We start from the raw sequence: 18,263 nt of genomic DNA, 5'->3' as shown, positions 1-18,263 counted from the left end.
TCATTCCCATTCCTTGTTCCTCTTTCCCGCTCTATTCTTCCTCTCTTCTGTTTCTGCCTTTTCCTTTCTCTTTCCCTCTATTTCTTTTTTGTCTCTATCTTTGTCTCTGTGTCTCTCCATCTCTCTTTGTGTCTGTCTCTGAGTCTGTCTCTGCATCTCTGTCTCTCCCTGTGTCTCTGTCTGTCCCTGTCTCTCTATCTCTATGTCTCTGTATCTCTATCCCTGTCTCTGTCTGTCTTCTCCCCTTCTCCACCCTGCCATACGTTGGTTGCCTCCAGTTTAAAAACATGCATTTTTAAAGATGAAAAAATATTTTTTCTAGTTTTACAACCTAACTTATCCTAAATCTTTTCTCTTTCAGACTGGTGGGATATGTGTATATAACAGACACATGTGTGTTATATGTATGAATTTATACATGTATTTATAAGTACATGATTATGCACATAAATATACAGCCTCACACATGTCTGTGCATGTGTATGTGTGTATATATATATATATGTATATGTATTTGTATGCTTGTATGTGTGTGTGTATATGTATATAATATAAGGGTCATCATGAGAAGTTAGTTTTCTTTTCTCAGTTCAAACATTTACTTATTGCGTGTTTTATTATTGTTGTTGTTGTTATGTTCACAAATCAGTATGCAAGCTGTCAAGGAGGGATCAGATTTAAAGTAAATTTAAAATTAAATTTTGGACATCATTCTTTTCTTCAAGGAAATTCTAGTCTAATAATTTCTAACTTAACATCTCTCTCATAATCGTCAACTCCAATATTAGGCTTTCCAGATTATGTCTTGTTCATCACCATGAAGCTGTATATCTCATTTGTTTTGAATTAAGGTCTTCCCATCTCCAAATCTTACTTGTCTGGGCATCGATATTCTGACTACTCATCTTATAGTTTGCATTAAGTTTAAAATAATCAATCCATTGAATAAGAATGCTCTCAATCTCACAGTTTGTAATAAGTAGCTAAATAAACCTTGAACAGTCATAAGACATGAGCACCAAGTACCACAGGACACAAAATACCAAATCAAAGATTCAGGAGTGTGTTGACTCTTTAATAACAAGCTCATAAAAAATCCTTATTCTCCCTAGGAAAATAATATATAATTCAAGTAAATGTTATTATTATTAATAAGATGAACTCTATTATATCACTTTAGAGGTTACAAAGCATTTTCATCACAACAGCCCTGTAAGGTATAAAATATAAGCATTATTATTCCATTTTATCTATTAGAAAATTAATGTTTAGATGCTAAATGTCCATAATCATAGAACAAATAATTATTTGATCCCAGATTCAAACTCAGGTTCTCTGCCTCCAAGTCTGTTATACTTTCTGCTACTCATTCTCAAGTAGGTTTTGGTTCTTTAATTGGTCTTGCCATTATTGGCCTTGCCCCATTGTTGAGATTGTTGTGTTCTAGGGCAGTGAGCCAGTAAGAAAAGATATTCTCTAATTTGTGTCAAGTAAGACTATCTTGTGCCAAACTCACAAAGATCTTAGCATAGGGATTTTCTTCCCACAGCCCGGCGCAGAGCATCTTTGACTTCCTTATTCCTCAGAGTATATACAACAGGGTTCAACAGTGGAGTGAAAACAGTATAAGTCACTGAAATCAGTTGATCCTGGTCTCTGGTATTTTCTGACTTGGGCTTAAGGTAGGCAATAGAAGCACATCCATAATGAATAATAACCACAGTGATATGAGAAGCACATGTTGCAAAGGCCTTCTGCCTTCCCTCAGCAGATGCAATTTTTAGTATGGTGGAGATGATAAGGACATACGAGATGAAGACCAAACCCATGGGAACCACAATTACTAGTGAGCTAATGATAAAATTGATAATATCATGAATAGAGGTGTCAACACAGGAAAGCATCATTATTGGGAGAATATCACAGAAATAATGGGGTACTCTTGCATCACAGAAGGGCAGCCTGAACACAGATGCAATCTGAACTGTTGCAATAGTCAAACCAATGGCACATGAACCACAGATTAACTTGGCACACATCTTCTTGTCCATGATTACTGTGTACCTCAAGGGGTTGCAAATGGCCACATAACGATCATATCCCATGGCTGTGAGCAGGAAGCAGTTATTGATAGCTAAAGTGATAAAGAAAAACATCTGAGTAGCACAACCTGCTAAAGAGATGGGCTGATTCAGACCAGTGAGACTGGCCAGCATTTGTGGGACAATTACCAATGTGTAGAAAGTTTCAGAAATGGACAGCATACTTAGAAAGAAGTACATTGGAGTATGGAGATGACGATCCATGCTGATGATGGTCACAATAATGGCATTCCCTGCAAGGGTTAAGATGTACAGAGCAAGGAATACCATGAAAAGTGTAATTTGGTGTTCTTGAAAGTTGGAGAACCCTTGGAAAATAAACTCACTCACCTCTGAATAGTTTTCTCTCTTCATGGGGTCTGAAAAATAAGAAATATAGATTTAATCAGTTGGTCATGTAGTAAAAGAAGCCTCATTATTCAGAGGACTTTATACTAAGGAAACAGTGACAATCCTAAGCTGCTCCTTATATGTTTGGGGAAATAGAAACACATGTTGAAAGATTGACTCAGTGCAACCAGGAAGAAATTTATGCTCATGTGGAATTTTATAAAATTGGGCAGGGGAATGAACATAGTAATTAAAACTCTAAGTGAGCCTCCTTTGGACTTGTAGTATTGTATTGGGAAGTGGCTTCTAAAAACAAAGGGTAATGAATTCAGGGTGTTTCATCTAGAAAATGGAAGAATAAGAGAGCAAAATAGTCAAGTTTGTCTAATTTTTCTTAGTCTCACTCTTTCTTTGTTATGGTCATAGATGCAACAATAACTTGGATTTTTCCTTGGAAAAAACCCCTTTTTTCAGGCAATAGTTTTTGTTTCTCCCTTTGTCTTTTTTATTACTTAGAAAGTTTCATCCTAAAGCTAGATTTGGGATTACAAATTATCTAGTTCAATGTCTACTTTTTCATCTGAGAAAACCAAAGTTTAGAAAAGCAACCTGAATTGCCTAGGCTGTGAATTACAAAAAATTACCCATCATTCTCTACTCAATTTCCATCCATTTCTTCCATGGAACACTAGAACTAGAATTCATTCCCTACACTCAGACCACCAGATGGCAAATTTTCCACCAAGATCCAAGTTCAAATCCTGCCCTTGATACTTACTTCCTGTGGTGTATTGGGCAAATCACTCTGGGTGCCTGGACCTCGTTTTATCACCTGAAAATATAGGCACTGAGGTCTTTTCAGTTTTAAATCTGTATTCCTATGTTATCTTGCTAAGATAGTCTGTAGTGGGTTCTCTTTGTATTTTCAGTTTTCTTTGAATAATATCATTTAATGTATATAGCCATGGCTCTCTCATCCCTCTTATTAAATGCTTAGCTTTCTGAAGAACTAATGTTGTCAGAGCATTAATAAAGAGCTCTGTAAGAAAGAGTTCTACAAGGCATTTCTTTCCATATCCTTTGCTTTCTAAGGCTCCACCTTAGAAAGGAAACAAAATTCATAAAGTATGGAAGCTGGCCCAGTGCAACAGAGTTCTGGCTTTAGGAAGGAGTCCATTGAAGCAGAATCCATGAAGGCTCTTCCCTCATCATAGGTACCTCAACTATGAAAGCAGATAAGGATGACAGGAAGACAAAAAGAAAAGAGAATTAGATGTGGAGTAAAGAACTATGGGTTTATATCCCAGTAGTTTATATCCCAGCTCTGGTGTTTATTACCTGATCATGGGGAAGACATTTAAGTTATTTGGGTATTTATTCTCTCATTTATAACACAAGTGATATTGTTTGGTCCACTAACTACAGAAGAATCTGGTTGTTTCATAGTAAACCTTAGAGTTCCAGAACTAAGAGCTGTTTTCAAGGCTTAAAATATAGCAAATAAACAAGTCTTAATTTGACATTTTGCTGAGGATATTGACAAGTTATATCTGTGAATGAAAGGATCCTTTGTCAGAAGAAGCATTAGTCAAGGGTGAAAGAGTAAGGAAGAAAGGACAAATTATTGGAGAAATGAATGGAGTTATTTCAACTGGAGAAAAGGGAGGATTGAAAAATAGATAAATGACATTCTCCAAATCTCTCAAAAAGACATTTAATGGAAAATAGTGACCTAAGAATCTTTTTTTCTACTGAAGATAGACCAAAAAAATGAAGAAATACCAAAAGACCTTTACTGTGGAAGGTCAGACCTAAGGAAGAACTTTCTGTTGACAACCAGTATGAAATGTGAAAGGTTAATTGTGACAAGTTGGGAAATTTCTGTCTCTAAAGATCTTTACAACTAAGGCAAAGAAGTCATTGAAAAAACATTAAGTGAAATTTTACATGGAGACTAGATAGCAGAGTATAGAGAATGTCTGTCTTGGAGTCTGGAATACTTGGATTTGAATCCAGCCTCAGATACTTAATAACTAGGTGAGTCTCTTCTATCTGCCCCAGTTTTCTCATGTATAGAATAGGGACAATTATAGCACCTATTCCCAGGGCTATTGTGAGGATCAAATGAAATCACACAAATAAAAATGCTTGTTATGATTATGGTAAAGAGGAGGAGAAAGTTAGAATACATCTGAATTCTTTCTGTAAGCTCTATTCTATGAAGGCACTATTATCACTAAGGAAATTATCCTCCTCCTGATAAAGGGAATGGAGGAGATGATGAGGAAAGAAAAGAGTTGAGTTAGGAAAACTAGAATTGAGTGGGTCAGAATGTACTGTGACAGAATCATAGATCTAGAGCTAGAAGATAATTCAAGCCAAAGTCATGTGATCTAACTCCCCTCATTTTATGAATGGGAAAACTGAGACCAAAATATTGTAAGTGGCTCATCCAAGGTCACAACAGTTGTATAATCTGCAACCTCTCCCTAACAATCCCAAAACTCATTGACTCAAGAGGATAGCAAAGTCACAGTGATATGTGATCTCATTAGGGATATTTGGGTCTACTTTGCTTTTTTTAAGATCCTGAATTTTTAGTCATAATTTTAATGAATATTTTAGTCATGTGAAGGAAAAATGTAATAAAAAATACTACCTCCCCTTGTCTTGAGTTCTGAATTTCCAGGTAGGAGTAACAGAAGCAAAGTTTTCCTGAACTTGGAACTCCCTTCAGAAGACAATTATCCTCAGACTGATGGGGAATAGCCATCTGCCACTGGAGAGTCGTAAAGATGCTGATATCATTTACTTCATACTATGTGCCTCTTATTGTAAAGATAGTTTCCCACCATTTGTGAACTGCTTAGTTTGTTATTTATTTGCCTAACAGCTTTAAATATGTTTTTGTCATTTATTGTCTGTTACCATAGCATAAAGGTATGGGAAAATGAATATGGCATACCCATCTTTAGAAACTAAGACTAAGAAATGAGTGGAACTTTCAAAAAATGAGAAACCATTCTCATTCGTTTCTACCAATGACAACTTATTTCTATTGGCCTACATCAAAAGAAAGGAATGCCCCCAACCAGGAAAGTTTAGGAGGAATTAAAATAGCTATTACCTATTCAGAGAAAGACAAGACAGAAGGTCCAGTCTCTATGAAGTCCTGCTAGAAGAAATTTAACATTGAATCCAAGGAGAGACCAGCTCTCCAGGCTGCCACAGAAGGCTGTAGACTTGCAGCCACAAATGAAGGAAAGGTCCAAGCCATTGGTTCTTGTAGACCAGGAGTTTCATAAGGGAGAGATGCAGCCTTTTCATATCTGAATTTCAAGCATCTTTGGCTGTTTGGCCTCCAGACAAGGATGGAATTGGTCTGTCCCAAAGCTCTGGGAACTTCCCCTAGAGTATTTATCACTCAGGGGCACAGAGGATTAGGCAATACAAAGTCTAGCTCCTCATCTCTGGAGGGCTCATTAAGAATAAAGTGATTTCCATTTAGTTTTTGATTATCAAAGTGACTTGGATTTAGGAAATCAACCCACCATAGAAAATGAGAAAGTATAGCATAGTGGTTATGAGAACCAGGTTTAAATTCGGCCTCTAACATGCCCTAGTTGTAGGACTCATAGTAAATTATTTAATCTTTCTGTGTTCATCAATTATCCAATACTATATATTTCAGACAATATGCTGATCTGAAGTGATAGAGTTTCTATACTAAGAATTCGTTATACTAATGAAATCATAGGTCCATTCCCTATGGAAATTTTATGCTAAAAATAAATATAAGCATACCTTAGAAATATTGTAGCTTTGGTTCCAGACCATCAGACCATTGCAATAAAGTGAATATCAAAATTAATTGAATGACACAAATCTTTTGATGTCCCAGTGCATTGAAAAGTTATGCTTATATTTCCTTATAGTCTATTAAGTGTGTACTAATAGTATGTCTTTAAACTATACATACCTTAATTAAAAAATACTTTATTGCTAAAAATATCATCAGAGCATTCAGCTAGTTATAATCTTTTTGCCAGCGGAGTCTTGCCATGATGTTGATGACTGCTGATTAAGACTGGTGGTTGACAAAGGTTAAGATAACTGCCAATTACTTAAAATAAAACAACAATGAAGTTTACTGGGCATCAACTGAATCTTTCTTTCACTTGGACACTTAGAGATCATGGTGGGGCTATTCATTGACCTAATTTCAATACTATTGTGTCTCGGACTATCAAGGGCTGAGAAGAAGGGGGGGAAGAATAGGGGTCAGTGAAATAGTCAGAATGCACACAGCATTTAAATATTAATTTTGCTATCTTACAGGAATGTGGTTCATGGCATTCCAAGACAATTACAATAGTAACATCAAAGCTCATGATCCCAAATGATTATAACAGACATAATAATATTTTAAAAGTTTGAAATACTGTGATAATTACCAAAAGGTGACAGAGAAATATAATGTGAAGCCTATACTGTTGGAAAACTAGTTTTAAAAAACTTGTTTGATGCAGAGTTGTCACAAATCTTCAGTTAGTAAAAAAAAATGCATTATCTGCAAAGTACAATAATAAAGTGAAGCACAATAAAATGAGGTATGCCTGTACAAACATAGGAGACATGACAAAGTAATTCCAAATGCCCTAACTTTCAACTTCTATAGATCTAAGAACCACTCTTCCTTTAGCATGTTCATTTAGATCTAGAAGGAAAAAAAGTCAACATTCTATTTATGATTTTATCAACAATAACAGAAATTATTTATACATTATTTGTAGATCTCATAAGTTTCATATATTGGATGACAAAATTAAGTTAAAAGGATGGCAATAGAATAAATCAAATAAGATTTCATTTATGAGGATTAAAAATCCTTACACTTGGATTTAAAAAATAAAATGCACAAGTAGAATGACTGGAAATGAATTCATGTAAAATAAAGAAGTAAGCAAACCATGATGTTTACTCCCCCAAAATAAATCAATATCTCCAAAAACACGTAAAATAACCAATAGCAACAAATCAGGAAACAAATATAATCATAAGGAAAAATGAGCTAACCATATCTGTATATTCAAAGGGGGAAAAAAGAATCACCTTATGAAGAAACTTATAAGTGAGCCTTATCAAATGTTTAAAAAACTTTTAATTTTTGACTTTGCTCAACAATGTAGTGATTCAAGGCAATTACAATAGACCTGAGAAACAGACCTGGCCAATTACATCTAAACAGAGTACTACAGAGACTGAATGTGGCCTGAAGCACGGTATTTTCACTTTTTTGGGTTTGTTTTCTTTCTCATTTTTTCCTTTTTAATCTGATTTTTACTGCACAATATGACAAAAATAAAATGTGTTTAAAAGGATTGTACATATTTAACCCATATCAGATTGTTTGCTATCTTGAGGAAGGGAGAGGTAAAGAGAAAGGAATAAAAAATTAGAACACAAAGTCTTACAAAAGCAAATGTTGAAAATTACACATGCATTTGGAAAAATAAAATACTTTAAAAAGAGTTTTTAATTTGCTACTTAAATTGGTCTTAAAAATAAAGAAGATAGTCTTATTCAAAATTTTTATAATGTAAATATGGTCTGGATACCCAAACCAGAGAAAGGTAAGCCAGAGAAAGAGGTATTGACCAATAATGCTAAAAACAATAATGACATTTTCTATTTAAAAATGAACAAAAAAACTATTTGGGGAGGACATGATGGGGCAAGGTTTGTGATTTAATTCATAGATGCAATTGTAGATATTTCCAATGAAGAAACTCCTAGCAATACAAAACAGCAACTGCTTTGCAGTGTATAATTATTAAAAAAAAATTGTGAGGAGGCATTTATGAATACATGCTGACAGGTTAACTAGGAATCATATAGTAAGAATATGTCAAAGGTGGGAATTGAACCAAGATCTTCCCAACTTCAAAGCTATTTTTCTATCTACTAAAGCATTCTACTTCACAAAATGATTATTATATATAATTATCCTTAATATATAATAATCCATGACATTACAAAGGACTCATGATAAATAATGCTATCTACTTCCAGACAGAGAACTAATGAACTCTCAGTACAGATAAAAGCATATTGCTTTACCTTTAAGTTTATTCTTTGCTTTATAGTTTTGCAACATGGACAATATGGAAATAAGTTTTGCATGACTTCACATGTTTAATAGATATCATACTGCTTCCTTTCTCAATGAATATGAAAAAGATTAGAGGAAAAGAAAAAAATTAGAACTTAAAATTAATTTTTAAAAATTATTCTAACTATCCAAAACATTTTTTTATTTTGATCAAATTGTATTTATATAAAGATTGTCTAATTTTAGGAAAAACAATGATTACATATTTTTTAAAAATATGATGATAGCAAAAGATAAAAAGGAGAAATGTCATTAAGAATATTGCATTCATTTAATTTTTAAATAAACAATCATTCATAAAAATCCTATGCAAAGGCAAGAAGATGGAAATGAAATAGTACCTGAGAGCAACATCAAGAACATTTTATCTTTCATTGAAATGTAAGTTATATGATGGCATGGGTCATTTTTTTTTTTTACCTTTCTTTGTATTTCACTAAGGCTTGGCATAGTGCTTTGTACTTTGTAAGCACTTAATAAATGTTTTCTGATTGTATAGATCACAGAATATGTTAAAAAAAAAAGAAAGAAAGAAAGAAAGAAAAGGATAATGTGTAAAAAGACTAGAAAAGAAGGAAAGGGCCAACTTGTGAAGAGCTTAAATTGCAAAAGGAGTATATTTTTGCTGTTATAGGTAATGAGGGATCACTGGAGTTTACTGAGTAGTGAAGAAAAGTAACTATGCTGACAACAGATTTGGAGAGGAGAGAAAAGGGAGTTGAATCAGACAAATCAAGCAGAAGGCTATTGCAATAGTCCAGTCTAGAGGGGATAAGAGCCTAAATTAGGATAGTGTTTACACAAATAGTGAGAAAACAATGAATGTGGGAGATATTTTAGAAGTAGAATTTATAAGATTTGATAACCAATTAGATATTTGAGGAAAGGAGGAATGTGAAGTCAAGGATGACTCTAAAATTATGACTGGAAGGTCATCTAATTCTAATTCTTCCCTCATTAATCTGCTAATTATTCCCTCATTAATTTTTAAAATATATATCTTGTATTGTTTATATACCTAAATGTACTTTACTCCCTTATGATAGCACATAAACTCCTTGACATAAAGAACTATTTCACTTGTATCTATATCCTTAGTGACTGGCAGGATATCTAGCACAGTAGGTGTCTAATGGATTCTTGTTGATTGATTTACTGATCTTGTCTTGAATCTCAACTCTGCCCCTGTACCTATGTAATTTTTGGCTATTCATTTAATCTCTTTGGCCTTCAGTTTCTTTATCTGTTAAATTAAGAGTTTCAACAAATTCACATGATTTACTACACATAACAGCCATAAACCACCTTTAAAAGCCCATACAACCATTGACTCTTGCCATCATCTTCTCATCTGAATTCTATTCTTTTTCATGTTTTATTTTTTGTTTAAATGCAAGTTTCTTAAAGGCAAGCATTTGAGTTTTTTGTATGTAAGTCTTTTCATTTAGTCTAGTACTTAGCAAAGATGCTTGTTCTTTATTTTTGAAGATCAATGACATCATGATGTTATGTACTATGTAATCATGGTGTTAAAAGTTGTGTAAAATCAGTAGCCTCTCTTTTCCAGGGTCATTAAAGTCCAGTGGCAGGACAAAACTCAAATCCAAGAAGTAATGGCTAACCTTAGTATTTTTTTGTGTTTGACCAAACTCTAAGCACTCCATGACATGTTTCATCCATTTTCATGGCTATTGAAACAAATAGTTCTCACTCATCCATTTTACCAAAGAAAGTCTTTACTTGCTTAAGTTGACATACCTCTAACTGAAATACAGATCTGAGACCTGTTTAATTTCATTCAACCTTATTAAGCACTTCTGGAGAGATGGTTTTATAAGAGTGTGGTTGCTGTACATACTGTGGCTTTTTGGAGCCACAGGTGACATTTGAATGCCAGGTGGGCACCACAGGTGGTAAGTATCCCTGAAAAAGCCTGAACAAGCTCTTATCCCAGAGATGTTTAATTCTCCCTGAGTATCTCATACATCCCTTAGCAAAGAATAAGTGCTTAACAATTCATTCATTCATTCATTCATTCCTATTCTATTTCTATAATCTTAGAACTTTCTTCTTCTTTCTTCTCCAGTATTTTTCTTTTCTTTTCTTTTTGATTTTCCTCTTTCTCAAATTCCTCCTCTAAAATTCTTCTCTTCCTTATGTCTCACCAGCTTTATTATCTTGAGGTCCTTCCCAATTTTTCCTAATTAGCAAAATAATTATTGTCTTTTTTACAATTGCAAAAGCCTCCAAATCATCTCCAATTCTTTCTACTATTGGTCTTTCTCCATGGATGGAGAAAGTTCCTTTGCCTTCTGTAAGATTATAAGCCTAATCCTTTTCTTTCACAACTATATCCCATGGAAGCCAGTAGATTAATCTGAATTGATTCAAAATAGAGATATCAGAACTATCCAAACAAATCCCACAATGATTTTAGTCATGTAAGTGGACACAAAATTAAAAGAAAACAAGGTACATGACAAATACAAGAAATTTGGTTCCAAACTATATAAACTTCCTTTCAGTTAACAAGCTGCATGTACCCTTAGGAGAACCTTACTATTAGAACATAGTTCACCCCAGATGAGTTGTCTCAAGTTCAATAAACCTTCATGTTCCAACCCACTAAAATACCATAAATCATAAATCTCCTTTAATATTTTACCTTTTATTAGTTAACCAGAGGACAAAAGCATGTCAAAATGAAGATATTTAACAAAACCAAAATTTTTCTCCACAAAATAAATAATAACCACAATTAGTGGAAAAAGTAGATAACACCAGGAAGCACACACAGAGTAACATACTTTTAGAGAACTTGTGTATTCATTTGAAGTAGAGTGTCACTTCTTTAATTTATCAGGACTCTGATAATGAGATTGAATTGTTCCCATTGAACTTACTTCCAACTAGGTGGAATATATTCTTTTTCAGTTTTGTAGTTTCTGTTAGGTATGAGGGTATCTTCTGGTTAAATATGGTGATAACTAGATAATGATCAGTTGGCCCTATAATTACTGCTAGTTGCTGACAAGCATAGCTCAACAATGTGATATTCCTCTTTGTGTCCAGCTTTTGGCTTCATAAGGCAATCCTATCTGATTGTTATAATTTGCTCCATAAAAAGACAGACTTTATTATCTATCTCTTAATGTAAAATCAAGCAATTAATTATATTTTTTTCTTGCAAAGGCAAGCACCCCAAATACTAATCAACAAACTTAGGAAAAACTCTTCTCTGTTTTTTTTTTTCTCTTCTACAAGTAAAGTCTGCATGTTCTCACAAGCTTAACTCATTTTCTTTGCTAAAAAAGTAAAATTTTTAACCCAAACCTTGAGATCTAAGGTTTGGGTTAAAAATTTTACTTTTTTAGCAAAGAAAATGAGGACTACTTAGTTGTCCTCATAGGAATTATCTGTTTTGTAATTTCAAGTTTCTACTTACCAAGAGCAAGGTCCATCTCCCAAGACTCTATTTGATTTAGGGGCAGAAACTTTTTGTGATTTTGTATTTAATGTCAATTGTTAAATTGCACCCATTTAGCATCATTTTAGGGGGATAGTCTTCCAAAAAATTGGTAAAGCCTATTGAGGTCTAAAATTGAACAATTTTCTCAGCCCTAGAATTCCTTTGGTCTTTCATGAAACTGAATTTGTGGGAGGAAAGAAATTTTTAAAAAGCCCATAGATTAAATTATTTCAAGGCATTGTCATCCATTGAAATACTTTATTAGAAATTTCAGTTAATATTATTGTGTGGCAGCCTAAGTCTCTCTGGGATTTGAGAGACTATTTACAAAATATTGTACAAAAAAGAACAATTACTTTTTATTCATAGTTATTCATTATAATAGCCAGTATTTTTAACTATTTGATTATCATTAATGATGATGATGATGATGATGATAATGATTATCATTTTATCAGAAGGCAAAGTATGGGAGTTAAGTTTTTTTAAATGTACTTTTACTGAGGGAATCCTGGTTAGTTTCTTTTCCTCCGTTGACTAATATGCTTAAATTCAGCGGGTCGCCATGTCTGATCTGAGGAGTGGATAAAGAATTGGATAAAAAATTTGGTTCCAAGTCCTTTCTCTGACAGATAAATTCTGGATGTATACTTCCATACAAGTCAAAACTCAGTGTCCCAGAAAATATTCTAAGTCTCTATGTTAAGGATAAATCAATTCCTGATCTGCTTTTCAGAGGGAATTTCCACTTCAAAAGTTACCTTTCCCAATAAAATCATCTACATAGAGCAAAATATTTAAAAAGTTTGTTGTGAAGTAACCCATATAGGAGAACAAATTCTAAGAATTAAAACAATTTGTAAAAGGAGCAAGTAGGAAGGGATTGATGGGCTATAAAAAACATAATATCAGCAATGTTATATGGTGGCTAAAAATATGTGATTTTAATAAAAATCAGAAAAAACATAGCATCTAAAAGGAAGAAGGTGAGACTTCCACTCTACTCTGTTAGTCCACATGTAGATCTTTGGATAATAGATTCAGAGCTAGCAGGAATTTTGCAGCTATTTTTTTTTTTTAAATAGATGAGGAAATTGGAACCCAGCAAAAAGTAGCTGAGTCGAAGTCACAAAATAGGTAAGTAACAATATAAGATTTTAAACCCTGGTCTTCAAACTCTAAATTTAGAACTTTTTTTCATTGTATTAGTAATTTGTCTAATTTAGGGCACTGCATTTTAAGAAGTGCATGGAAACCAGATGAATGCTTCTTGAGGAGGAATAAGGGATGATGAGGAAACTTAAAACCCTGCCATATTAAGACTGATTGAAGTGATGAGAGGTATTTAATTTTCAATAAAGAAGGTTTGGGCAGCTATGAGTAAGAGCATTGGAATCGATATCAGAAAGATCTGGGTTCAAATTCTGTTTCCAAAACTAGTTGTGTGTTCCTGGGCAAAATTATTTAACTTCCCTCAGCCTCAATTTCTTCATCTATAAAATGAGAGTAATAATAGAACCTACTTCACAGAGATGTGAGAAATAAATGAAAGGACATATGTAAAGTGCTTGTAAATATTAACACATTATGTAAATATTAATATTATTGTAGGAGACATGGTAGATATCTTTAAATATTTGAAGAATTTTAACATAAAATGAGATTCAAGTTTTTCAACTTTGGTCTCAGAGGATAGAAATAAAACCAATGACTGAAAATTAGAAAGATTTAGATTCAATGTGAGAAAAATTGTGGTGGTTGTTCATTCTTCATTCTTGAAGGAGACTATGACATCAGGGAGGTGATGATATGACATGCAAATGAATTGGATTTAAATGAGAAAGGGCTGTGCAAGATCACCTGCCTCACTTTCTTCTTCAGAATAATCTGGGTCCAGTGGCCAGATATAGATAAAGATGAATAGAAAAGCCTTGGATGCAGTGAGAGACCTTGGCCTTTTTAAGCTACAGTTTCTAACAGGTCTGTTTAACTGAGGCAATGCCCACTTAATAATTAAGGCTGGTTAAGAAATGAGACAGAGAATGGCCTCTTTTACAAGCCATAAGGAAAATACAAATTTTAGGACAGCTAGATAGGGCGATAAATAGTTTGCCAGGTCTGGAGTTTAGAAAACCAAAGTTCAAATCCTGCCTCAGATACTTAATAGCTATGTAACCCTAATCAAATTAACTCTGCTTCCTTCAGTTTCTTCATTTATAAAATGAGTTAGAAAAGGAAATGGCAAACCACTCCAATATCTTTTCTTTTTTTTTTTTCTTTTGGCTGAGGCAATTGGACTTCAGTGACTTGCCCAGGGTCACACAGTTAGGAAGTGTTAAGTGTCTGAGACCAGATTTGAACTTAGGTCCTCCTGACTTCAGGGCTGGTGCTCTATCCACTGCACCATCTAGCTGCCCCTCCAATACCTTTTAAAAAAACCTAAGTGGGGTCACAAAGAATTAGACATAACTAAAATGATTGAACAACAATGACAGAAGCAATAAGCAGGGATGTGCTCCTGGTTTGTTTGTTTGTTTGTTTTTTTCAGCTGAAGCACAGTATATATAGCTCCAGTTTTTTACCTTTATTCTGTGTTTCTCTGCTTCAAATGTGTTTCTTGTAAACAACACATTGTAAGGTTCTGGCTTTTAATCCACTCTGCTATCTGCTTTTATGGGAGAGTCCATCCCATTCACATTAACAGTTATGATTACTAACTCTATATTTGTCTCTATATTATTTTCCCCCTTTTATACTTTTCTTTCTCCTTTCACTATTTCCCTTCATACTAGTGCTTTTCTTCTGACCACCATCTTCCTCAATCTTCCTTCTATCAGCTCTGTATTTTCATACCCATTCCTTCTTCTTTTTCTGACCTCTCTTCTATCAACCTTTCCTCTTCCCTTTTCTTTTTCTGTTTTTCCTGCTACTTCCCTATAGGGTAAGATAAATGTGTGTACCCAATGAACTATGTGTACTATTCCTTCTTTGACCCAAATAAGATGAGTTAAGGTTCAAATAATGCTTATTTTCCTCCCTTCTTTCCCAATTTTACCCCATTTTACTTATCTTTTCTTTTTCTTCCAGTATAATCCTTTTCCATCTCTTAATTTTTTTTATATCACCATATCAAAATTAACTTTTATCTATTCTCACCTTTCACCCTTTCTTACCAGTATTTTTCTTCTGACTACCATCTCTATCTTCCCTTCATTCTATCAGCCCCCTCCATTCTTTCCTCTTTCTTCTTCTACTTCTCCTCTCCTTCTGTCCTCTCTCCTATCCACTCCCTTTCTTTTTCTTTCCCCTTTATTCTTCTACTTCTCTATAGTGTTAGATAAATTTCTATACTCAACAGAATGGATATGTTATTCTTTTTTTGAGCCAAGTCTAATGAGAATAAGATTCAAACAATGTTCATCCCTTCTTTGTTTCTACTGTAATATGTTTTTTGTTCCTCTTCATGTGATACAGTTTATCCTATTTTGCTTTCCTTTTCTTCTTCTCCCATTATAATACTTTATTTTGCCCTTTAATTTTTTTTAATTTCATCACATCAAAGTCAACTTATACCTTATTCTCTTTCTATGTATATATCTTCTAACTGCCCTAACAAAGATACAATTCTCAAGAGTTACAAGCATCATCTTCTCATGTAGGGATATAAACAATTTAACATTTTTTTCTTTCCTGTTTATCTTTTTGTGCTTTTCTTGAATCTTCTATTTGAAGATCAAATTTTCATGTCAGCTTTGATCTTTTCAACAGAAATGATTGAAAATCCCCTATTTCATTGAATGTCCATCTTTTCTTCTGAAAAATAATGCTTTATATTGCTGGGTAGTTGATTATTGGTTGAAGTCCAAGTTCCTTTGCCTTTTATAATATATATTCCAGACCCTCCACTCCTTTAATGTGGAAGCCGGTAAGTCCTGGGTAATACTAACTGTGGCTCCTCAATATTTGAATTGTTTCTTTCTGGTCACTTACATTATTCTCTTCTTGGCCTAAAAATTCTGTAATTTAGTTACAATGTTCCTTGGAGTTTTCATCTGGGGATCTCTTTCAGGAGATGTCAGGTGGATTCTTTCAATTTCTATTTTAACCTCTGTTTCTAAAATATCAGGGTGGTTTCGCTTGATGATTTCTTGAAAGATGTTGTCCTGACTCCTTTGTTTTTTTTTTGATAATAACTTTCAGATAGTCCAATAATTTTAAAATTATCTTTCTTGAGTCTATTTTTCAGGTCAGTTGTTTTTCCAGTAAGGTACTTTTAAATTTTCTTCTTTCTTTCTTTATTTTTTACTGATTCTTGATATCATATTAAGTCATTTCTTTTTGTCCAATTTTAATTTTAATGAATTATTTTCTTCAGTTAGCTTTTTTTAACCTCCTTTTCCATTTGGTCAATTCTAGTTTTTAAGGAGTTGTTTTACTCAGTCAAGTTTTCTGTTTCCTTTTCCAAGCTGTTGGTCGTTCCCCCCAAGCTGTTGATTGTTTGATCCATAATTTTGCATAGCTCTCATTTTTTCCTCCAATTGTTCTACCTCTCATTTGATTTTTAGAACCCTTTTTGAGCTTTTCTAAGAGAATCTTCTGAGCTTGAGACCAATTTATATCCATCTTTGAGGCTTCACATATATGCATCTTGCTACTGCTGTCCTCTTCTGGGCTTGTGTTCTGATCTTCCCTGGAGCCATAGTAGCTTTCTACAGTCAGGGCTCTTTTTTGCTCATTAAAAAAAATAGTTCTGCTCCTAGGAGACAAGTGAGACTATCCCAAGCTTCTTCTGCAGGGGAACAGGAGTGTTTCATTGGCTTTTTATGTTGGGACTGGAGGTTCTGCTTGCTTTCTCACTGCAATGGGTTGGCCTATCCTAGTTCCACCTGTTGTACCAGGATTCTGGGGCTAACAATGTGCCTTCTGTATGGAGGTTGAAGGTCTCAGAGGTGGTCTGCTGAGTCATTAGCCATATAATTCAGACTGGAGAGACTGCCACTGCTGGTCTGTATTTTGGCTAAGAACATCCAGCTAGATTTCTCACAATATGGTTGGGCTGGGCAAAGTTCCCCCTTTTCCCAAGTGAGACAGACCTTTCCTGAAGTCCTTTCAAGATATCTCAAGGTGGAAAATTGTTTCATGCCAAATTTTTGTGGGTTCTGTCACTCCAGAATCCATTTAGAGACTTTATTTAGGGTAGTTTCTGAGAGAAACTGCGAAGAGCTCAAGCAACTTCCTGTCTTTTCTCTGCCATCTTGGCTCCTTCCTTCTTCCCCTCAAAGGAAAATGTTCCTAAGAAATATACCTATACAAAACCAAAAAGAACTAGTGACTTCCCTGTTACTGGAGGTGTTCAATTGATGTAGAATGAAGAACAGTGGAGATGTTTCAGAGGAAGTTTATCAATAAGATAGAAATTGGAGTAGAAATAGATCCTTCACATATCAGAATCTGTGATCCTATGAATGAGGGAAGTATTTCAATGACTCTAATATTTAATCTCTGTACATCTCACACATCTCACAGTATAAGTGGAAAGAGGTGTAGATTTGTAGATTTGGAGAACTGGGTTTGAGTCCATTCAATTTTACTTGATTCAATCAGCAGAAATGTATTCTATTCCTACTATGGGCAGGAAAAGTATTAAAGCACAGCATAAACAAAAAGGAAATTACAAAGTGTATGTAAAGAGTAATACAAAGTAGTTTTAGGAGGGAGAGAATGCGAAATCTCTTGGATGACAGGTAAAATTAGTACAAACCTAAATAAAATGGTATTGAATCTCTCATTTGAAAAAGAAAAAACCTAGCAATCCTTTAAGACAGTTATGCAGATGAATTACCTTCTGTATATGACTACAGAGAGACTCCACTATTTCATTTTTCCTATACAAAAGTGAGATCAGACAAGGCAAGTGAATAGCCAGACTTTATTACCTTTTCTCATAATGTTTTCAAATCCCCAACAGATACTAATCTTTCGCATTTGTGATCAAGAAATTATATTTTTCATAGCACACACATATTTTAAGAACAATTTCAAATGTATCTGTTACTAAGCTGATCAATTTACTTTATCTTTCCTAAACTACTCTAGGATCCTTCATACTCTATTCATTATTATGGCTATTGCAAAATTTGTTTAATAAATAAAAATATTAAGTTTAGTAACATTTATGAAAATTCGATAA

The 18,263-nt window shown here is 33.9% G+C and overlaps 1 protein-coding gene across 1 annotated transcript in view; it reads right to left on the bottom strand.

Annotated features, from left to right (window-relative positions):
* Positions 1-1,523: 1,523 nt before the first annotated feature.
* The window catches only part of LOC127561297 (olfactory receptor 10J1-like), an 82,153-nt gene continuing 65,413 nt past the window's right edge, over positions 1,524-18,263 (bottom strand). Inside the window, exon 2 of the mRNA XM_051996580.1 lies at positions 1,524-2,461. Coding sequence (XP_051852540.1) covers positions 1,524-2,461 — 938 coding nt within the window. The remainder of the gene's footprint in view (positions 2,462-18,263) is intronic.

The sequence above is a fragment of the Antechinus flavipes genome, chromosome 4 (assembly GCF_016432865.1).
Source record: "Antechinus flavipes isolate AdamAnt ecotype Samford, QLD, Australia chromosome 4, AdamAnt_v2, whole genome shotgun sequence".
Classification (NCBI taxonomy): domain Eukaryota; kingdom Metazoa; phylum Chordata; class Mammalia; order Dasyuromorphia; family Dasyuridae; genus Antechinus; species Antechinus flavipes.
This window is presented reverse-complemented; position numbering and strand designations above follow the sequence as displayed.